The following is a 24,617-nucleotide window of genomic DNA, read 5'->3' as shown; positions in this document are numbered from 1 at the left end:
GAGGTGTTCAAAAAACATGTGTAAGTGGCACTTTGGGACATGATTTAGTGGTCATGGTAGTGCTGGGCTTACAGTTGGCCTTGATAATCTTGGATCTCTTTTCCAACCTTAGTGGTTCCATGATTCGATCAAAAGCATTGTCCATTACCCACTCCTCCAGCCCCACTGTTACTTTTATTTCAGTTGTGAGGAAGGTAGTGGAGATTCATAGTAAGGAGATTCAAAACACTGTCTCTCTTCCAAAAGGACCGACCAGGCTACATGCTAAACACCCTCCCAGCCAGACTCCAGCTACAAAGCCAACTAACTCTCCAAAGCACTCAAACCTTGCACTCTGCAGGCCAACAACCTAGCTCAAGAACAAAATCAAATGCTTTGCAAGCGCTGGATTGTTGCCTTACTGTTATCTAATCAAAATTTATCCTAATCTTGTTTCTAATTCATATCTAAGGAATGCATTCCAAAATCCAAACATGCTTTTAGCTACTGCCACAAAATACCATCAAAGTTGCACACTGTAGTTAAGTCTCCTTGTTATCTAGGCTAAGTATGTTGAGTTTAGTAAGCATTTCTCCACAAGTCCTTAACCTCACCACACAGAGATTATACATTTTGCAATATTACATCTTTTACTCATAGAAAGCTCAGTTCAAGGCCATAATTTTCATTTTCAAAGGCCCATGTGCTTTATGTTAAAATTAGCTGGCTAAGTATGTGCTGGCTGAATATGTGCACTTCATGACTATAAATTTCAAATAGCATGACCTCATGATCTCTTTTTGTAATGGAAAGCAGGGTATTACTCTAACATTCTCCCTAAATATTAAAGAACAAAATTGTACAAAGAGACTAGCAAGAGTTCAACTTCTCATTTCTACTCAGAGGCCAAACTGATCATGCTCAGGTGCCTTACTGCTGATTCAAACTGTAATCAGTCAGGGCTGGGTTACCCAGCATGAACCTCAGAGTTAAAATGTAAGTCGCAATAACAGGGTAGAGTCAAATCAGCACTGATTTAATACTTTCTATATTAATACTGATGTTAAATGCCACTCATTTATCCACAACTTGCATTTCCGTCTACCATCTGAGTCCATATTTACTTATTTCTAAAGATTTTTCACAACTACTTTTTTTTCTGTGGCAAATGTTACAACACTGGTATTTACTTAATTAGAGTACTGCAGCTGTCCTGAAGCCATGCAAATAAGCATTCACTTCCACTGCAGGCTATCTCAAACACAAAATAGTCTGGAATATCATGAAATTGCAGGAAGGCTCTGAGCCTACAAATATAACAATACTTACAAAGGATGTTTAAGCACAGACAATGTGAATTAACACATACTTTCACATCTTTATAGTATTGGCTAATAAAAGTCAAACTTCAATTTCAAGAAAAGAGGACGTTGTCAGCTCTCTCTCTTGTACTACATACTAGCTTGCTTTGAATTTCAAGGCTACATGCTGGGGTTTTTTTCCTGTCAGGCTCTCCCATCATTCAAGGCAGAAGAGGAATGGTGTACCACTGCTCATAAATTTTCACAGTAGATTTCAGACTTCTAAAACACATGTAACACAAACATCTGTCACTTGAGCCAATAGCAACAGCAGTAGTAGGCAGTTGTCTTCATATGCACCAGCAGATAAAATACAGGCTTTGCTAGCAGGTTTCAAGTTTTTTAATTTTCAAAACCCAAAGTGGTAAGACACGGCGTGTGACCCCAATTTTGGTGTACACAAACTTCAAGCAATTCAAAAAGGACAATACAGCTTGAAAAAAAACCCCTATCACCCAACCCACACTCTTTAAGAACAGATTCACAAAATCACTGGAGAAGAAAGTAGCAAGATGTCCCTCTACTGTCTAGATGCTCATAGTGAAGGACACAGACCTGTGTAGGAGACCACTGTCTTATTTCCCTCCTCTCTCTAGATACATTAGACCCTGGCATGGCACTCCAGACCATACAGATCAAGAGAAACTTAAACTGATTGCTTCTGCAGCAGTAGGGTGCATCTTCATCTTTTCTTCTGCAGACATGTGGACAGCTCTTCAGAAAATTCTTGCCACAAGAGATTTTTTTTTAAATCCCTCTCCTTGACCTGTAATAGATTTTACCTAGATTTTACCTAGTAGACTGTAGACAGAAAGAGCCAAAAGCTACTAGAGAAAATTCTAAACTAAAATAAATTAGAAGTAATGCAAGGCAACAGCAAAAGCCTGGAGAAAACCAATTTAATCTCCTGAATGCAGGTTAAAACTAGAGAGATGGCTGAAAGTAGAATGCCCCAAAATCTCCATGGAACAGTTTGGATAAGGAACTCACCACTGTAGTTCTTTAGAGAAGAAAAGTTATTACTGATTAGAGGGCCAACAACCATAAAGGGAATGGCAACTGGTGGACTAAAGGGGAACTCAGAGCAGTAATTGTGAAATTCCCCTCCATGTAACAGTCAGAAGCTACTTACTGATGAAGTTAGTCCTAAAGAAACCTTCAACTTCTTAACTGGGCTGTAGAGTATTTTGAGCTGGATTTCCCTGATCATCCCATAGTGAAGCCATTCTACTTGTACAGAAAGCTTTCTATGTACATGAAGTTGGAGACTGAGTGTACTTGCGTGATTTTACAGACCAATACCTTCACTTTGATACCAACACTTCAGCAAAAAAGTATGTCTTACAAAATGAAATTACACCTGTGAGAGAAAGAGAAAGGTACTCTAGGTGACCCTGTTTCAGCAGAGACATCAGACATGACTTCCAGAGGTCACTTCCAACTCCAACCATTTTGTGATTCTGTGATATTCCTCAATATACAAATTAATCTGTAAACCACTCTTCTGGAACATGGCTGAAAGTGAGTTCAAGTCTTTTCTAGCAAAGAAGGAAGTTGAATATGAGTTTCCTATACTCCATCAAAGGAAAAAATTTACTAAAAGAAACAAAAGTGAGAGGAGTATGTGAGACAGGACTACTGTAAATGAAAGTCTAGCACTGCAGAACATCATTAGCTGACTGTGTCCACAGTCACACCAGAACTATCACTTGTTAATATTTTCTATTTGGCTTCTGTTAAGAAATTGCACATCAAACATCAAGCATCTTTCTATACCTGAGTAAAGTCTCCTAAGGTTTTATTTTGGAAAGGACAGTGCTTTTAGTATGGATTTAAACACATGTTTTATTCAGCAAATAACCAATAAAAATCTTCAATTATCCATGTCTCCCTGCTTAATATATGTAACTTTTTATAAAGCAAGCAAGCCAAGAAACTTACAGACTATTCCTGACAAAAGAAACCCAACAACTCATCTGGTGTTACAAAGTCATTTCCTAGTAGGCTGTGATAGTCTGAAATGGAAACAAAATTCAGTGACCCAGGAAGCTCCTGCCAATCCCATGGAAATGAAACCCAAGTACATTATATTGTAGAGAGTGAGTTTTCAACAGCAGCAACAGACCATGCAGGGTCTGAGTGTCCACTTGGAAACATCTCAGTTGCTGAATGCCCAGTTTGAAATACCCCAAGTGGCCAGTGTTTCCAGAGAGCGGGTCTTGCACACGTTCTGGAAACAGAGTCATTTCAGCATGGGCACAGAGAAGTGGAAGCACCAGTAGTGCTAACCACTTCTGAAAATAACTTACTATATTATTCTATAACAAAGTAATCATGAAACTTTTGCTCAACATGAAACTCCCTTAAACTCTATTGCCCACAGAACTAGGCCAACAATGCTTTTGAAAGCAACTTCCTTACAGTACTGGGGTTTTTTTTCCTTCAAGCAGAGGAAGTTATAATGATCCCAGTTTAAACCTGAGTGCAGTAAGAAAGATCTCTTTTACCAGATATTTCTGCCACAGTATGCAAACAGACTGTAACAAAGGGCAACACCTCCTAACACCTACTGACAGTGCTAATACCTATGAAATAAATAAGGTTTTCACGAGTTTAATTTAGCAAAACACTCCAGCATATGTTGATGTGCTTTGTTGTATAAAATCCAAAGTAAAACATTTTTCAGCACAAATAGATATGACTTAATTTAGGCTGAGGCACACAAATAATAAGACATCAACTAATCTCTCATCAAAGTCGAGTTCTCTCTGGCACACAAAGTGAAGAAAGTCTCTATATCATATCTGCATTTTTTTTTGCTATTGTAACCTCTATATTTGATGCCACACATACAGCACCAAGACATCAAGAGGGGTAGTTTGTAGGCACTTCCTCCCAGAAATGGATGCTGGCTTGCCTAAATAGTAAGGCCCACAGTATTTCCAGGCTAATTCTCTCCTTTTTGAGAAAAGATACTAGTACCTGACCACCAGCTCTTTCATCCTTAATAAATAAAACCAAAGGTCGCAGTGAGGTTAATTTTTTATTTTACCAATTAAAACCTACTTAATTTTGCAGAAAGAACCACTAAAAGTCAACAAAGACACTGTAACTAGTAAGCAGAAGCACTGAAAGGAGGACAAAGCATCTACAACATGCAACAGTTTTGAGAAGCAAGTTAAACTCTCCTCTGTCGTAACTCTGGATCAGTTTCCTGGCAGTTCAGTGATATCCATCCAGAACTACTGTGCTCTGTTCAGCACATATCAGCACTCCTCACTATTATCTACACCCAGAGGCCCAAGAGGAACAGAAATACAAGTTACATTGACAAGCATCAGGAAAACACCAAGGCTGAGGTTCATGTAGCTTTTCTTCAGAAACAAAAGGAATTTCACAGGTCATTTCCCCAGACATTCATCCTTGCTTCTCCTCTATGTTCCTTCTCTGCTGCTGCTCAGCTAGGATAATATGGCTTTTCACAAGGTTATAGTATAAATTGGATTAATGAAACAATCCAAGCTAAAAATATCATTCAAGCCTTTAAAACTGAACCATGTCACTAAAAAAAATCCCACAAACACAAAGACCATGTTATTCCAGTAAATGAATCTGAAGTGCAGATATAGAAACAGCTGCACTAGTACAACTGAGGGGGTGGGAGACTGCAGCAGGGTGAGGTTGGGGGCAATAACCTCCTAAACCAACCTGTTTGCCCAGAAAATGGTAGAGGAACCACACCTGTATCTTCTAAGTAAGTACAAAGCATATATTATCTTCCCACAGAAATCTGACCAATCTCTCACAAAATAAATAATAAACCCCCCTCTATTTTCCTGACTCTATATATACACATACACATGTATATGTGTATCTCCCTCTCTTCTCAGTGGATTTCAACATATGATGAAATTAAGCCTGAAAACAACACTCAGTAATAATTTTAGTGGGAAAGGATTTTCTTGTGACTAACAAGTCTCTTGCCTGCAGAGGCATGAACATGTCTACACCACACAATAGATCATGGTTCAAAGCCCTGAGCTGCTTCTGACCTTGCCTTCCGCAAAACAAGGGGTGGGAGGGTTGGCAATATTTAAAAACAAGGGGGTCTGCTGCTGTCCTACCTATTTTCTCCTCTTTGAACTTATTGTGGTAACATTAGAATTTGGGAAAAAGAACTTTCTGCAGTATTTCCCTCATAATGAACAGTGAAATATTTATTGAGGGGTTGTAGTTGCTACTCATTGATACCTCAGAACACTTCCTAAAACTGCTATTTCAAATTAAATATTTTATTTCAAGATTTTTAATGTCATTTACAATTTCCATAAAAAGTTCTCAGGCTGCTTTACCCACCATTTCCACTGGAGGGGAATGCCAGAAAAATCTTTTATTATTTTTGTATTAGTCCAATAACTTGATTTCCAGCTTGTTAGAATCTTCTTTTTTAAGAGGCACAATTTCTTTTGTATTACACAAGATCCCTACTTGCACATTATGAATTCTACAGAGATAATCAACTCTCTTTTTGTTTACAAGTCAACCATGTTAATTCTTTCTGTTGTCAATAAGCAATTCTTCTCTTATTTTAAATCATATTGACAGGTGGAAAATAAATATTTTAATATGAAGAGAAAGTCTGTCTCCAACAATATTATCAGGTTTCTCACAAAAAAAAAAAAAACAAAACAACTTTGCCTGTGTTAATGAACCTATTATATATCTCAGAGACGCTCATTCAAAGTGCACTTTCATTAAACTAAATGCAACAGTTACTTAGAAATTCCTCTGTTTGGGGGAAACAGGAAATGTGTTGGAAAGTCATTCCATTTTAAAAAACTCAGTAGAGATAGGACAATAATCTCTTTTCACCCCAAACCTTCAAAATTCTCTGAAGAATTACTTTGTCCAAAACTGGAAGCAGTTTAACTCAGAAACCTAGGTAACAAGCCCTCATCAGAGCTTACTTAATCAGATATAATGTTTCAGTAAGTGCAACTGTCTTGGTTCTGGGCTCACCCTACAATCCTATCCATGTCTGATACAGATATATACAATTCAAAATCTAATTACACCCACCAGACATACTGCATGTGGCACCACAAGAAACAGGAGTCACAGCATGGTGCATCATCAACGGCCCGGACAGAACACAGGGCTACAACGCGGCACAAGCACGACAGAGTCACCTTGCAAAGCAGCTGTGAGTGCATGATCGCTACAGGGGCAGTCTCACGGCCAGCCCCTGGAAGTGTCACCTTCACAGGTGTCAGTAACAGTGCTTGTGCAGGAACTGCTCAACTGGTCCCACTAAAAATGAGCAAGCTGTCCCTTCTAATGCAGGCAAATCCCCATTAGCAGACCGCAGTATGCATGAGCTCTAGGACAAGTTAAAGCAACAGAAGATGAACCAAACAGGAAGATAAGACCAAGACAACCCTTCATTTCAAGATAATCCAGCTCTGACTTACTTCAGCTCAATTCAGTGGTGATAGTTACACTGAGACACAAAAACACCCATGGAATCCAAACTTAAGTTTGCACAACGAACAGCAACAACTTCATGCAGACACAAATGAACACTCTTCCAGCACTCAAATTTTAACATTGTTAACCTAAAATGACAGATCTGGGAGAGGAAAAAAGCCAAAGTATTTGGTATTTAAACGTCAAATATCTAGATATTTCCAAACATAATTCTTTTTCTTTTTTTCCCCCTAAACTCACACAGTCTCCCAGTCCACATTTTTATGTCTCTGCATATACAAACCTTGGCACTACTGATTCCAGAATTCAGAGAAGCTTATCAGTAGCCTCAGACAGAACAAGGCTGGACTTCAGCTAATTAGCCAGAACATTAGCTGTACTGCAGCTGCAGTAGCAAGCAGCTCAGGGTGGAAAAACAATCCAGTTTTACAGACAGCCTGTATGGCTGGCAGGCAACTCTACGTTTGACACCTCTGTGGACAGAGCAGTGGTGTGTCTTACAACAGTTGACATTGGTCCACATACATAAAGGAATAAAAGATAAGTCAGATTCATAATAGAGAGCTAACAATGGGAAGTTTAGAGTTTTTAAATGAGAAAAATTTATCTGTTAGATTATGAGACACAGAAAAGTTAGTAGAAACAAGTAAGACTATAGTTTCCAAAGTTAACTGTTGAAAATGTAGGCATTTCCATATACTCTGGATATTTTCCATTTTCTGTTAAGAAAGATAACAGACAGAACACAACCAAGATGAAACTAAAGGAGTCTAGAAAACTAATGTCTCATGCAAGCAAAGGTCAAGTGATGTTCCCCACAAAACATCCAATTCAGCATGAATCACATCTTGAAGTGCCTACCATGCAGGATTACTAAAGCTAGGACTTTCAGAACCCATAATTCCTCAATATGACCAAAAATCCCCCAACAAACACAACACAAAAAGCCAATCCACAACCTCATCCTCTTACACAGACAAGGCACACAAACTGCAAGTATAATGAAAACCAGCAACTCATTCTGCCTCTAGCAGGCCTCCTTTGCATAAAACCTCTTCTGTGAGTTGGCAGATCTCCTGTTTTTGGCATGAATCGCTGGTATGTGGCATTCATTCTGCTGCTTGCATACTGGTAAGTGAGAGAGCTAAATCTTCCCATTGTCAGACTTTCATTTCCCACAAACTTCATGCAAAAATTTCTCCTATTATGAGGAGCTGCTACTTTGTTACCATGTGGAAAATGTGCATATGTGGAAAAAAGGGCAATGAAATTCTGTATTACTCAAGTCTCTTACATATGCACAAATATTTATGGTTTTGAAAAGAAACAGGAATTTGTTTGACGGCTTACAAGGCACCACAGTTGATGGTCCCTCAGTGTGTTCTTTAGATAATGCTTTTATCTTTGCCCATAGTAGGCAAGAAGTAGCTTTGTGGGGCCTCATGGCATTTAAAGAGGCAGCTTTGAAAGAACAGGAATATAAATTGAAACTGAAGTGTTCTGAAACTAGATAGGAAGAAGTAGAAGGTTCCCTCTGGTCACTACTTAAACAGAACTGTTAAATTATCACATAGTCATCAGCAGTGTGTTATTAAAGTAAATTAAATTCAGAAAAGATGATTATGCTTAAGATTTGTGTAGTGGACACATGCTAGTTGGGAGAATTTTCTCCCCTTTATACTGAAACGCTTTTCAGTTTTGTTCAATTTAAAATCTGGTTTTCTTTAACAGTGTCTGGGCTACTGAAGTAAGTATGTTTAGTGGAGGAGAAGTCTTTATTTGAGATTATCTTGAGACATTTGGGCAGACTGCACACCTCCAACAAAACATGGATAAAAGATTAATCTAAAAATACTGAAGAAATACAGAATTTGAGCAATGGCATACCAAGTTCACTCAAAAAACCAGCTGTGAATTAGATACACACCCACAAGTAATAAACTTAAAAAAAAAAAAGTCTTGTGAAAATGTCACATTAATCTACCCATACAGTAAAAAGTCTACTCACCCACTGCTTACTAAGATGATTAGTAAGGAAATCACAAGTTAAACTTTATTCATCTGCTTAGGAAAAATAGGAAAGTGTTTGCAAGGTTGATTTAACTCATAAGATATTATTGTCACTTGACATTTCGATGCAATGTGTAATTTCATTCCCACTTACAGTCTGGGGAAAGCCTGTTAAAATACTTCCTTAATGTGTGAACACTTCTTTGAATTGTGTTCTTTTCATCTGCCACCTTCTCCTTAAGCCAGCTGGCTCCTTTTGTTAAGTCTTTTTTAATAAGAAAGATCATTATATGTAATTCATGGAGAAGTTTGAGATTGTCACCTTCTATTGAGTGCTAGAACACATGCATATATCACAGCACTCCACAGCATTCGCTGATAAAGTCAAAAAACTAAGGAGGTTCACACACATATATCCAGAGACTAATCAGAAAGACCACATCTCTCTTCTTACTTACACCCACATGAACCAGTACCCCTCTCATTTATGTGCCAGACTACTCTTCCCATTTGCAAATGCTAACACCTTTGTGGAAACTACAGAAGCTGCTTGCATGGGAAACATCATTAGGATGGCATTTAAATATCTTTCATCATCTAGAGTACCATCAGCTTACTGCCCTGCTTAATCCTTTTGCTGTGGCTTTCTTCCTCCTTCATTACAGATATTTCTTTACCCCTCCCCTTCTCTCCCTCCTCAACCAGTTCCCCCATTCCTGCTCTTTTTTTTTGTTTGTTTGTTTCTTTTTTTTCCCAGAGCACTTGCTAACCTGCTTTTTGATTCTTCCTCTTTAGCCATCCATATCTTCCTGGTGGTCACAATCTTTGAGGGTTGCCTCCCTCTTTCTCTCACCCTTTTATATAGCAGTAGCTCTAGTAGACTCATGGCTGTTCTTTTACTGGCATAAAGGTCCATTAACACACAAAAGACCCTCAAACTAAACAAAAGAAAAAGCTCACCAGCCATTAATGGCAACTGCTATGTAGTGCACAGTTTGGGAACTAACCTAATGCAAACAAAGCTTGAAAGGGTGGCTGGGGCAGCAATGTGTGTGATGGCAGGTTACCTGGCTGTTACTGTATGCCCTACACGGAAGGTTGTGTTGTATGATGTTCATGCCGAATGCCAGACCTTTGTTCAATGTTTAAAGAGAGGTACAGGGATTGTGCTTTCTTTATTTCTTATTTTTTTAAAAGAGGCTGATCGTACAGTGAATATTTTGCAGATGCATCCCTATCTTATATGGCACACAGTGTGTAATTTGAGCAGAGGCTCTTTTTAGACCAAAAAGCATGAGACTAAATCCTGCTAAAATTGCATTTGCCTTCAATAAGCTCTTTCAGTATTTCACAGAAAGAACAACACAAATTACTCGATGTCTGGAAAGTGTGATTTACATCAGGACTGATTAAAGTAGCTCAACTTGCAAAGTTTAATTGAGAGATGCTAAAGGTGACTTAACACTACCATCCTCAAGATTTCTGAACGTATTGGGCTCTTTGATTATCAGACAGAAACATAAGATCCAGTGCCTGAAAACTGAAACACAGCTAATGAAGAAAGAAAATACAAGGTTGAACTATTTATTCAGAGATAAGATGGATTCTCAGTCACTTCAGCTGACCTTTTGCTGGACTGTAGGTTTCAGTGTTTCTTTACATAAGCAGTTTTAGTAGCACTTTCTTTGAATGGGTGTAGTATTTTCTACCTTCACATAATGTTATTTATTGACTTACTATCCTCCTGTAGACAAGACTGTAAGATCTACTCATAAAATTCATCTAAGTGCAAATCTTTACTTAGTGCCTTACATATATTTTAGCAGTTCCCCCTGCATGCATCTTTTCCTGGCTAACTATCTCCTATCTTTTCCCATCACCTACCACCATTACAGACAAGGCACATTATTTCTAAACTCTTGCAAGATCATTTCCACAATCACAGAAGGCACAAGCAACAACAGAAGTATCTACTCAGGAGCTTGAGATATTCAGATGTTCATATAGCCTCTCAAAACATTTCTGGCACTTCTCTTGATAGAAGGGAAACTGATGCCTACTGAACTTCAGTATCTCTTTCATAGATTGCTATTATGAGATCCTTGTTCTTCTTGAGAGAAAATGGGAAAGAAAACGAGAAGGGAAACAAATAAAATCTATGAAAACAATAATAAAAAAAAATTCTAAATCTACAATTCAGAGAAACCACCTCTGCATGTTCTCAAAAGGCTGAAAGTTTTCATAGGTCTCAGTGTCAGCAATCATAAGGAACACACAAGTCTTACACGTGATTCTGACTGATAAAGCAAACATTCCCATTTATATTCTGGAATTTAATCAGTACATATTTTCATCTTCATTCTCCACCAGAGCTTCAGTGTGCTATACACTAGTGTAAATGGAAACAAATCACAAAGCCTGGATTTGAGTCAGAATGCATTGTTTAAGTTTTCTTTAAAAATTACTTTAATCTGAAAGGAGCAAAAACCTCTGACAATTAATTCTGTGTGCACTGCCCAGAAAGTTGAGTACCAAAAAAAAGTATGAATTTCTCAAATTCTTGAAAAGAGGAACAAAGAAGAGAAAGAAAAAAAGAAAAAAAATAAGGAGGGGGGGAGGAATGGGAAAAAAAAAAAAAGTGTCCTGCATTCACTTGTACAGGATTAGGATGAACTTTCAAAATCATCTTGTCTGCATAAGGGATACTTTCATGTTTTGACCAAACATTGAGAACATGTTAGCACAATACTTACTTTTAACCCAGACAAATCTTTCCCTAATGGAAAGAATCAGGAAAATAAATACAATTGCTTTATATTCTTAACCTTCCTGAATGCTGCTAATGCCTGATTTTTCTTCTACTTTTGTGGGTTCCTCCTCCCTCATTATTCAGGCACACAGTTGGATCACTGAAAGCTAAATACTGATCTACTTAAATTCATAAAAATTAAAGCCTTCAGAGTGAGTTCTTCAAAGCCCACACTACCTTCTATATATACTGTATGCCTCTACATTTGAACAGGAGTTAGCAGTATTTTCTTACTGCCACACTTTTGTGGCAGAAATATGAAGATAAGAAAATGACAGATTAATATACTACAGAGAGTATTTTCATACAGTAAATTACTCAGATAAAATATTCCTCTCTGGCTTTTGTTCAAAGAGGTTGATTTATCTCTGTGCTAAAGAGCCCACACAAGACCTCTGCAGTACTTCATAGTATTTTGAAGCTGAAACAGACCATTAGGATCATCTATTCTGATCTCATGCATAGTAGAGGCCAAAGAACCTCACCCAGCAATTTCAAGCCTATAACTTACAGCTGTAAGCTTGCTCATTCTCTCAAGGTTAACACCACTAGTGTGCAGAGGGTCTGCAAAAAGGTCTGTACAGCATTTAAATCCCACTTACGATCTATTTTGAAGACTGCTGAGAATTTATGAGGTCTGGGGCAGAGAAAAATTTATAGTGACTATGTGTGTACATGAGGTAACGCGCCAGGTGACTGCAAACCTCCCTAACTCCTAATGACCTTTGGGGGAGAAAATGACCACTTCCTTAAGAAAATACACAAGAAAAAAAATAAATAAATATGCACACATACATATGTTTGCATTTGAAATCAAACACTATGTGAATACCACCTACTGAAACCTGGGAAATAAAAATTGTGCAGTTTAGATCTGCGCACTCACAAGAGTACTGACCAAAACTGAGACTGGCCAGAGTGCAACCTTCTCTTCAGGTGCAAGCTGTCAGTACATTTCCATGAGAATACACCAAAACAAGTTAAGCTTTAAATCAGGACTGGATTTCGCTTTGAATGATAGTGTCTAGTTCAGTCACAACATACCAGCTTCATGCAAGAATAACTGCACGAAATGTAACGATCTGTATTATGCAGGAACTCAAAGCAGTAGATCGTGCTGATCTCTACGAGCCTTAAAAATCTATCATCTGATAACACAAATTCTCTCACTATTAATCTTAATGCTCCATTTATATTTTAATGTTCCTAAATGCAAGAGTAGGGTGATCCTTCTAGGACTGAGTTGCTGCAGTGCAACAGCAGCTGACCACAGCAGGTGAAGGTTACGACGACACAAGCTGCAGGAAAGCTTTTGCTGCCACCTCATGGGTTTCTCTTTCCCTCAAGAACTGCAGAAGCTGAGGAACAAAGATACTTGGATGCATTCAGCTTACTGAATACCCAAACCAAAAAAGAGCCAGCAGAAAAAAAGCTTGTTGCTTAATATAGCTACTTTCCCCTCACTGCACTGTGTTCTTTTTACAGTCAAAATTCCAGCTGGGGAATAATAACAGCCCCACATATTTGTTTTTTCCCCACTTTGTAAGATTATAGGCTATGGTCACAGGGTGGTTTCTGGAGAAATATAGAACACAAATCTTTCATTAAAAGCCATTTTTTTCCAAATTTTCAAACATGGTACATTTCCAAATTTTCATTTTTAAGACAGCTTCTTTGAAGAACAGCCTTCAGAACCTACTGGTGCATTCCAACAGTGAGCTCATCAGTGCTGGCTATAAATGTCTTAAGTAAAAGACATTTTACACTGTAAAAATTACACTGTACAGGTAAGATAAAAAAATCAATCCAACCTTCTCTTCTCAAAATTTTGGTATTGATGGAAGAGCCTAAAGCACAATATATATTTTTTTCTTCAGAAAAGCATTTCACAAGAACCTGATCAGTTCTTCTTGCTTCAAAATACAGAATTACTTGAAGAAGAAATATATGAAGTATGACAGCATCTACTTTCCTCCTTCAAGAAAACATATCTATCTTTCTCACTCTTAGCTAAAAGGTTAAATACCTATCAAACAATCCAAGAATAAGTTAAGATAAAAGAGAACACCTTTCCTAAAAGGATGAATCTTAAGCAAGGAATTTGAAGGAAAACAAAATCAGTATTCTTGACAAAAGGAATTTGAAACATTTTATCTCACATATCTCAAAATACAAGTTTACTTTAAACAACAGGAAAAGAACCTTCCCAAGAAGATGTAATTTTGGTGCCTGCACTGAGTTTGTGCAAGTCACCAATTAGTACCACAGACACTAGTGTAGCAACAAGGCAGACCAGTTAACAAACAGCTTCTGGTAGATAAATGTCTGGGGTTAGGAAGAAACTTCCTGTGAGCAGCTTGTTATTGTGGGGGAATTCTTGCAGCTTCACAGGAAGCATCTGGTAGAGGCTGACACAGAAGGGTTACTGAACCTCACAGATCACTGGTCTCTCTCCATTTTCTGTAGTACCTTCTCTCATAGCAGAAAATATCTTTGTATAGCAAGTGACAATGAAAAGTCATTTATCTCCAGGATGGACTTTGACGTTCTACATTTGCATTATCCAAGAAGAGGAAAGAAAAATTTAGTTGGAATTTAACTTAAAGACAAAGTAAATTCTGAGAGAATGAAGCACACTGGGGGATTTCAAATCCAGGTAAGATTGTTCCCTCATGTCTATAAAGAAGTAATGGATTGCTCAATTCTAATGCTAGTCCTACACTGCATATAAAATTGTTTACTATTTGCTTCCCATGAGGACTTTCACAGATAAATGGGCTCAGAAGGGGGGGAAAAAAGGTCTGATTCTTCATGCAGATCCCTACAACACAGGCCGTAGCTTTGTCAACTACGAGGTGAGAGCAACCTAATAAAACCACAACTCCTGTGTGAAGGGAGGTAGAATGTGGAAGAAAATATCTTGACACAGCTTGTATTCCCTGGACAAGAATAAGACAGCAATTCAAAGGATAGCAAGTCAGAGCTTCATCTTGCTCATTTCCTCAGTCCTTCATGCTGCCTCTTACTCAAGCAGGTTGCAGGTTGTCAGTCCAGCCTATATACTATAGCCTGTTCTCAGAACAAGTATTTTGATTATGAAGCACCATGGAAACTAACAGAGGATAAGAATTTTAGAAGCACAAGTGTCAGCAGGTTTATTTCTGATTCCCAAAACAATCACATCGTGGTCATTTCATGTATAAGGACATTGTTAAAATATTAAGATTCACATTATATTATAGTATTGCAGGAATCCTGCATTTAAACTTTCCATGAAAAACAAACTAGGAAATAAACAAGTAAATAAAAAGAAGAAGAAAATTAACCAAAACAAATTTTATATTCAAGCACAGCTAGAGAGTCCATCCTTACACTGGAGTCTGCACCATTCCAAGTAGGAAGAGTTTCAGGTCAAGGGTAGAGAAACTTCCATGGAAAGATCCCCAGCTCTCAGCGATGAAAGAACTTAAAATGTTCAAGTCTGACTGTTACAGGTTGCTGCAATGTGTTTAGAAAGCCAGTGCAGGTAATAGTGGATATTCCACAGAAGCTCACAGACCAACTGTTTATTATAAGACTGCCAATAGTTTCATAAAACTAGGCTAATAGTCATGTGCTCCACACTCCTTCCTATGTCAACAAGAGTCAGCAATGTCTAGGGTGATTCCTGTTTAATACCATACTAAAAGAGAAATGAGAGAAATCAAAGTGAGGTGGGTAATCTCAAAGAGCTACATCTACACTGAAAAAAAGATCCCACATTACCAACTACTGTTTAGCTAGTATTTAACAGGCATTACAACACAAGCAGATCCCAAGCAATGTGGAGAAGAGAAAGCAGTTGGTAAAGGGAGGACATTGTACATCTGAGATGCAGTGCAGCACACATGAAAAGCACAGAGATGACTCTGGGTCAACGGGAACAAACAGGATCAGCAGCCAGAGCTGAGGTGAATTCTGCTGGCAGAGAGCAGATTATACAACAGGAAACAAGCAGACAAGCAGGAAAAGCCAGAGCTGTAAAGGGCTAACTTAATCTGGGGCACATGCCAAAGAATCCTATCACTAACACTCTGTAAGACCTAGAGGCCTGCCATGTACATACTGGTGAGCAGAAAAATCCATCAAAGCGTGGAGAAAGACACAAGGAATTCTCATGCAAACCCTGATATTGCTATGGGAAGATCACTGCTATGTAATACAGATGGTGAGCAGCCACAGGTAGCAGTGCAAGTTTTAGAAGGAAAGCAGCTTCTTTCTTCCCCCCAAATAAGATCAGAGTTCAGGTGCAATAACTGCTTCCCAGCCAGCTACTCTACACTTCACAGTGGGAGTGTGATGTGTGGTCTGAAGTCCCAGACATCAAGGAAGCATCTTATTCTCTAGTAGAAAACCTGTTTGGGTTATTAGAGAAAATCCTATCTGTTAAAGATGCTTTTCAGAAGTTATAAACTAATAATCTGGTCTGCAGATTAATCTCCACCCTTTCCAATTATTTTCCATTTGTACTGGACATTCCTCCCAGTCCCACAGAGCTTTGGCTCCAGCCCAGACAAAAACAATGGAAAGAGCAAGCTGCTGGGCTGGAAGCCTGGAGATGACCATGAGTTAGTCTGCTTAATTCCAGTATCTACAGCAGTATCTACAGGGCTTGAAGTTCAATACTAGGGCCATTACAGTTAAGAGCCATAGACAAACAAGTACTGACTTAGTGAACTCTTTTTTTTTTTCAATCACACTACTAAAGTTCTGAAACAGACTGAGGCTAAATTTGGAAGGTGCAATTTACAGTAGAACTTACATGATTTTACTTGCTTTCTAACTGATTTCAAGCAGCTATCACCTTCAAAATCACCTGTTAGAACTCCAGTCTAACAAAGGATATAAGCATATGCTTATATCTGAACACTGGTGGACCTCTCAAGACTTTCAATGTATCCTTTATTTCAGTATTTTGCTAGGTTGGGCTACAGAACATCTGAGAGTGTTTTCAGCACAGGGAAGATGTACTGAAACCAAGCATGCAAAGTCTGTTTTTCTGTTTGTATGGGGGGTTTATATAGAATCATAGAATTGTGTTGGTTGGAAAGGACCTTTAAGATCAACAGTTCCAACCATTATTGAACTTCAAAGTCTGGTGCTAAACCATGTCCCTCAGCACCACGTCTATGCATTTTTGAAACACGTCCAGGGATGGTGATTCAACCACCTCCCTGTGGAGCCTGTTCTGGTGTTTGACAACTCTTTCAGTGAAGAAGTTTTTTCTAATAACCAACATAAGCCTCTCCTGGTGCAGCTTAGGACTATTTCCTAAAATAGCATTTTTAAACGTTTCTATACCACAATTATATTCTTGAAAGAAGAGAAAAACACAAACTTTAGACAACGTCAGTATCTAATCAGTAGAAAGACTGAAATAAACATAAAACTTGTCTTTCTTTTTTAACTAATTAAATAAAATGAGCTTTTTTTGTTTCCCTTTGACATTCAGTTTGGTGAACCTAATTTTCACCTTTCAGATATAGATCCTTCATCTCTTTGCCAACATTTGCTCACAACATGACACCATGAAGATTCTCAATGCTAAAAGTCTGCAATTCTCATTGGACAGGGAGGTCTTAATTTCCAGTTTAAGTTCCTGTACCTCAACAAAGTTATTTGAAAAATAAAAGGTTTTCAGCTCAGATGCATTAAAATTATTCTTCACCTAAATTAACATCAGTTAAGAGAAACTGCCTTATTTTGCTAGAGGTTGTGCATGTTCATAAATGGGCAATGCTTGACCTGAATACTTAACACTAGCAATTTATTTTCAGAAATCTATATAGGACTAGAACAAAATAGATGTAAAGGTATTAGTGGACTAAGCAATAGAATCACTCATGAAATGAAGACTTGGTTAATTGCAGTTTTGGCAACGAACTTCACATTAGTACAAGTATCTTATTTTTACAGCACATTGTGAACAGAGGATTCCTTAAAGGAAAGAGACTTGGGAATCATTGTGGTCATAGCTAACTTAAGATGTCAGAGTGCAGCAGAAGTGAACAAGGTGCTAGGCAGCACAAAAGAAAGAGGTGGTAGTACAATGCTGGGAACAGATACTGAGTCTTTATATCATTAGTGGCTCAGACATTTCAGACTATTTCAGTTCTGCAGTGAAATACTTTACTTTGACTTCTTCATGCAAGGTCTGTTATTATTTACAATTCCAAGTAAAAAGTCCATACTTTTGTATTACCTCTCACAAGGATTTCCAAGACATATCACAGCTTTAAATAAAGTTTAAATGGAAAGGAGAAATTTTAAATTACTATTCTGGACTGCAAACAGATTTTCAAGAGGACTATGTGCATAAGTTGAATCAGCCTAGAAATATTGAGTATTAAATCTTTCTATTATTCATATGAAATAGGAATGTATTGTTATTAGTATTATTATTTTGCAGAAAGCAGTAAAACTAGTTGTTCAAGGTCATGGAGAATTAGACTAATTTCTACATTCTGCCCTACATTTCAGAATGTGGGACCATGTGATGACAGGCTATAAATCTTTAGATCTTCAAAGTCATCTGAATTGTAATTTACTTTCATGAAACTGATTGCTTCCCTTTTCCAGATTCCTCTGATCATTATTTATTGCAAAGCTACAATGTTTAATTATTTAATTGAACCCTTCCTCTCTTGTCAGTTTCTCTAACAGTCATTTATACTTCTCAGAATAGCTGTGTCCAGTGAGATTACTTTATCTTTACAGAACAGAAAATCAAAACTTAGATGGGAAAATACCAAGTTAACAGGACATTCTGAGTACAATTAATGCATAGGAGGAAAGAGGGGAAAAAAAGCCAAGAACACCAAACATGAGAACTGCATCCAAACTAAAAGGCTCTGCTGTTATTAACAGGAAGTAGTCCTCATGTAAGTTAAATGGTTTAGAGGTACATAGGGCTCTACAGACAGAATAAATTTAACTACAGCAGCATCAGTACATGCACTGGCATGCAGCCATGCTGTCTTTACCCAGAAACAGATAAATTCCATTTAAGCAGGCCTGAAGTGAGTCAGTAGGTAGACAGCAGCCTCCTAAAAGGAATTAGGGTGCAGAAAGAATAATCTCAATTCAACAGGAGGGATTCTCCATCTAAAATTACTGTTGAAATGAAACCCAGTGTTTGATTTAGTTCTGGAAGTTTCAAACATTAAGTTGAAATAGATGTGTGAAAGATCTAGTGTGGTATTTATTCATGAGTAAGCAGTTTAGTCTGATGTCCCTGATATCCAACTTACAATCCTCTTTTTTCTCTAATAAAGTTTGCTCAGTTGTTTCAATTATAGGAAATATTATTTTTCTCTTTTGGATTATGATACAGTTACAATGTTCCTATACAGCAACCATTATTCACCCAAATGAGCTTCATTTCAATGGTGGTGAAGTAATTCCTGTAACCATTATTTGCCTTCTCCAAGAGTTGAGAGGCTTAGCCAGTGTTTGCAAAGCATCTGAGATGTCTGAAGAAAGGTGATATGGATAATTAGGTAACTATAAATCATGGGATAACCTGAGCCAGTTCCTGCCCACAAGTCTGGCACCTCTTCCTATCAGCAGCCCTCTGGTTTCTCGATCAAACTACTAGTTTTGTTCCCTCTTTATCCTATGCAATACTACCATCTGTTTGCAAGGCTTAAATTCAAAATCATTCTGGGAGGATTTTACATCTTCCATAACCAGTGTAAGAGCTCTTTGTTCTCTGGATGGGAGAGGACTGGAGGGGGCTTCAGGCAACTCAAGGATCATGCACAGATCAAGGCACAGATAAGAAACTTTTAGAACGTAAATGGCAGTACTGCTTACTTCCGATCTTCCTCTGCCCCCTAGTGATCTTTGATTTTCACTCCACCTGAACAATTATGTAGCTGCGGTATAACTGACATGCATACAAAAGTGCTGAAACGTGAAACTGTTTCCTTTTTACATCCTTTACAAGTGTTCTTCATATTGTTGTCCTCTAAATAGGTCAGAAAGCACAGAAGCTTTTCTAGTCCTACAGTGGTAACAGGCAGGAAGTGATTTTTACTTAAGAAGGAACACCCACAAATGGGCATAAATAAAATCCCGTTCCACGTGTCAAAGTAAACATAAATTTGTTACATTATATTTCTCTGCGTTAGTAGAGCTCCTAAATTAGAAAAAAAAAAAATCCCACACAGGTTCTTTCACAAATCACTGTTTAATTGTTTTTAAAAAATGAAAGAACTATGGTGTTTGCTGCCTATAAAGCATCTCACCCACAGTACCAGAGCAAACCCACTACCACAACTAAGAAAAAACTCATCCAGGTAGATCTTTTGATCTAAGTTAGCATCAGGTACATTTCTAGGAAGTCCCTCCCCAATACCATATTAAACTGCAGCCAGTCCAGTAAACATTGCTAGACTGCATTTAATATGCATTTAATAAATGCATTTACCAGTAAATATGTGTTGGAGGCAAGAGTTGAATGTCAAGTATGGCAGAGCAGATGATGCTAATCCTGTAATGCCATAAGTATTTGTTCCAAAAGTAACATGTCACAGAAGCCCTGTATCTTTCCTGATGGCACTGTGTAAGGAACATAAGAACTTGAAGTCCAGGTAAAGTAGTCAGGGGAGTAAAAACAAATCTTATAAAACTGAGAAGCTTCACTCATTTGTTTGTTCCATGTACACATGCACATACATCTGCAAGGAAATGAGCAGAAGTGAAGACAACTATTGTAAGGAAAAAGCTAACACCATAACACCAGATCAAAGAGTTATGAACTACAGATACAACTCTGGAAAACTGTTTCCGTAGGGCAATGGGATGGACTATGTTAAAAGGTCATGCTTAGAAATTCTGTAACTATGACTCCACAGGGAAGTTGGCCCCGCTAAAATGAGTGTTACAGTCAGAGCAGATTTTCAGTCATTTGATGTAACTTATCTGGAACAAGGACCATGGATATTTCATCAAGAGTAATACAGGATAGAACACTAAGTGTGGTTCTTTTGGTTTCTGAGTGGACAAAATTATTTCAAGGTTGTAATTAAAGACTAATGTGTCAGGAGCAGGTAAGTGAGGAAGACAGTGACATTTTCCAGGAGTATAAAGCTCAGATTTCCAACTGCAGACCTGCAATTGCAGAGCTTAAGGTGCCTTTCACCCCTCCAAATGGGAATACGGGCTTCTACTGAATGGTGAAATAAATAATGTCTTTTGTACAAATAACTCATTTCTGTCAATCATTCTGCAGACGTGGGAATACAAGAATTCAGTACTTTCACTGTAGTTCCATGTATTGCTTATGGTAAAGTAGGAGAGAAAGTAGGAGAGAGGGGGACTGCAAAATAAGAAGAAATAGAACTGGTTAAACCAGTTTTATCTCAAAGGGAATCCCCAGTTGACTGTTCAGATAAGTTTTCCATTTCCTCTACTCATATAGAAAGGACATGTCAACTGTCTCTGACAGCTGGATAAAAAGGAGAGAGAAGTACCACGCTAAATAAAGAGAAAAGCATTTATCTTAATTGTACATAAACCTTGGCTTAGTTGAGTGCAAGATTTATAATGAACAGCAAAACTTGTGTTTCAGAGGATTATCATTCTTCACTGTCCACTCATAATTAAAACTATCCATGTTTTGAAGCTTTCAATTTTTATCTTTTCCCTAATGAAAAATTTATTACAGATCTCAGAAAAGTAGCTTTGCTACTGTGAAACAGCTGTAACAAGACTGTCAACAGTGAGCACTTATTTAAGGTACCCCACTTTGCAAATATCCAAACTGAAGCACCTTAGAAGGGCCTGATTTTCAGCAGAGAAAGAGACAGCATTTTAAAAAATTGCATTCCCTAACAGATATGTCAGGGTTTATACTCAAAATCATTAGCATTATTTTATACCTTGCCCTAAACCTCAAATAAAGTACACACAAAGCAGTATTAGAATGAAAAGTCATTTTATTCACCCCTTAAGAGGCCTTCTCCATCTTGTTCAGCAACATTAAAAGTATTTACAAGCTGTAGGGTAACAACCACTGAAAGACAATTAGCCTTGGGTATTACAAAAGCTGGGACAATGTTTGCTTGGTATTTACATTTTCACTGAATGAAAACACCCTGGTCTAGCCAGAAGAGCTATGAAGATAGATATCGACAGTAGCCAAGTCAAAATGCATAGGCATGTCAGATTCAAAATGCAATACAAGAGAGAATATACTCACTGTAACTTTCCACAAGGTCAAGGGCAACATGAGTAGCAATATCCATTCCAGTATTTATGTAAGACTGGCAGTTTTTCAAAGATGAAAGAGAGGAATCCACACCACTGAATGAGATCCTTGCGCCGCCTGGCATCTTGAAATTGTTACTCTAGAAATAATAGATAAAACACTTTGAATGCAGTTTACACCCAAAGAACTTGGGAGAGAAAACAGAAGTACAGACAGCTAACTTACAAAGCAATGTCAACAGAAACAGTGAAACATCAGAGAGCAGGAATGAAATCTTAGCTCCCTGAATGTCAGTAATTCCAGTGGAACTGCAAATCACCTCCTGCTCAATATTAGGCAAAACTATATCACAAAAAAGCAACTTTTCACTTCCTCATTCCTACTGCTAAACCACAAAGAAGTTCAAACTCAGTGATTTCGTCCACTTGAAAATTACTGCTCTATTTCAGATCCAAAGAAGCCCACATGCCCCAAAACTCCTCTGTGTTTTCTAGCCAGGTTATCACTTAGATTGGAAAGAAATAGAACTTCTCACATCCATTTCAGCCTCACCAACTATAGGTCTGTTTCAACAGCTGGCTCTTGGAAATAGTAAGCTAACAAAGAGCCACTCTTCTAAGAATATACTTATGACTAAAATATCTAGCACAATTTTTAAATAAAACCCCACCTTAAAATGCTGCCTACTTCTCCCAGAAATGCTACAAACTTTTAATACCAGAGTGCAAAATAGAACAGAGGAAGCTTTGCCCAAGCCCAAGCTTTGCGTATCACAAGGCTCTCCCTCTTCTACTTACCCTGGGACTCCAGAACTAAATCCTGTGCTCACCCTAACCTGAACAACATTCCCACAATCCCCACAAATATCATAGAATCATAGAATCACAGATTGGTAGGGGTTGGAAGGGATCTCTGGAGATCATCTAGTTCAACCACCCTACTAACACAGGTACACCTAGATCAGGTTGCATAGGAACATGTCCAGACAGGTTTTGAAAGTTTCCAGAGAAGGAGACTCCACAGCCTCTATGGGCAGCCTGTTTAAATGCTCTACCACCATCAAAGGAAGGAAGTTTCTCCTTAAGTTCAAGTGAAACCTTCTGTGTTCTAGTTTGTAGCCTTTGCTCCTTGTCTTATCACTGGCCACCACTGAAAAGAGCCCAGCCCCATCCTCATGACCTCTACCCTTCAGATATTTATATGCATTCATAAGATCCCCTAATCATCTTTGTGGCACTCCATTAGACTCTCCTCAGTAGCTCTCTGCCCCTCTTGAACTTTGGAGCCCAGAACTGGACACAGTCCTCCAGATGCAGCCTCACCAGGGCAGAGCAGCAGAGTGGAAGACCTGACCTGTCCCTGACCTGCCGGCCATGGTTTCTAATGCACCCTTCTTGGCCACAAGGGTGCATTGCTGGCTCACAGTAAACTAGTTGTCCACCAGTACTCTTAGGTCCTTCTCTGCAGAGTTGCTTTCCAGCAGGTCAACCCCTAAGCCTTACTGATGTTCCTCCCCAGGAACAAGACTCTACATGTGCCCTTGTTGAACTTCATGAGGTTCACCTCTGCCCAATTCTCCAGCCTGTCCAGGTCTCGCTGAGTTGCAGCACAGCCTCCTAATGTGTCAGCTACTCCTCCCAGTTTTGTATCACCAACTTGGTAAGAGTACACTGTTCCTTCATTCAGTTTATTGATGAAGATGTTGAAAAAGAATGGACCCAGTACTGACCCCTGTGGAACACCACTAGCCACAGCCTTCATAGAGACCCTGCAATAGATGACAACCCTCTCTGCTCTGTCATTCAGCCAGTGCTCAATCCACCATGCCGACTCAAACCAGAATACCTGCTTGTCCTCCCCCCTAGTGTTTTCTTTTATACATATATATATATTTTTTTTTTCCCCCCCATCTTAGCAAGATTGTTTGTACAGAACCTCTGTGATCCAAAAACAACCACTATTAACTAGCCACATAAAATCATGTTAGCAGCTTCATCTTTCTGGGCCCATTTAGTGTATTAAAGTTATCAGTAAGAACCCAACTTCCTCTTGAACTTGGTTAATCTCACTGAGAATGCCTGCTGTTCTTTTGGAAATTTCACAGATACACACTGCAAAAGGCAGGAATCTGAAAAAAACAACAGTGAAAAGTTAAAAAGGCTTCTTCGTTCTCTTCACATTTGTGGAAGCACTAAGCAAATTACACAGCAACAGAAGTTACTGTTTACAATATTCAATCATACCATTGTAGTTTTATCTAAATTTGTCTCTTGGAAAGTAATTTAACTATTTTTGGACAAATTTTCCTTTTTTTTTTTTTATAATACTGTTTTCTTTAGAACTGTTTATGATTCCAAGCAAAGATATGTCTTGAATTTTCTAAGTGAATTCTTCGATTTCAGCTTGCAGCTGCCCATTCTGCCTTCAGAAGAAAAGCCACACTCCTCACTGGAATTGGTTTAACAGCAGAGTTCCATGGGTGCATCAATTAAGCACTTAACGTTTCCAACTCCCAGACTCCAACTCCTTCACTTCTGGAAAACGAAACCACCAAAATCAGAGTTGAAAAGAAGACAAGTGAGACTGTCGAGGTTTGGGCTTGGTTTAACGATAAATGATCTAATGATCCAGACAGGATTACCAAGCAGCCAAGTTAAGTTACAGTTCCTATTCTGTCACTTATTTTAAAGATTTGAGCAAATGACCTGATTTCTCTATG

The 24,617-nt window shown here is 38.3% G+C and overlaps 1 protein-coding gene across 1 annotated transcript in view; it reads right to left on the bottom strand.

The window, feature by feature from the left end:
- The window catches only part of NSMCE2 (NSE2 (MMS21) homolog, SMC5-SMC6 complex SUMO ligase), a 124,094-nt gene that overhangs the window by 99,136 nt on the left and 341 nt on the right, over positions 1-24,617 (bottom strand). The window contains exon 2 of the mRNA XM_054385503.1: positions 21,890-22,037. Within this exon, the coding sequence (XP_054241478.1) occupies positions 21,890-22,022 (133 nt within the window). The 5' untranslated portion in view covers positions 22,023-22,037. The remainder of the gene's footprint in view (positions 1-21,889; positions 22,038-24,617) is intronic.

This window comes from Indicator indicator, chromosome 12 (genome assembly GCF_027791375.1).
Source record: "Indicator indicator isolate 239-I01 chromosome 12, UM_Iind_1.1, whole genome shotgun sequence".
NCBI classification, from domain to species: Eukaryota; Metazoa; Chordata; class Aves; order Piciformes; family Indicatoridae; genus Indicator; species Indicator indicator.
The sequence above is the reverse complement of the archived record's forward strand: the minus strand, read 5'-3'. Positions and strand labels throughout refer to the sequence as shown.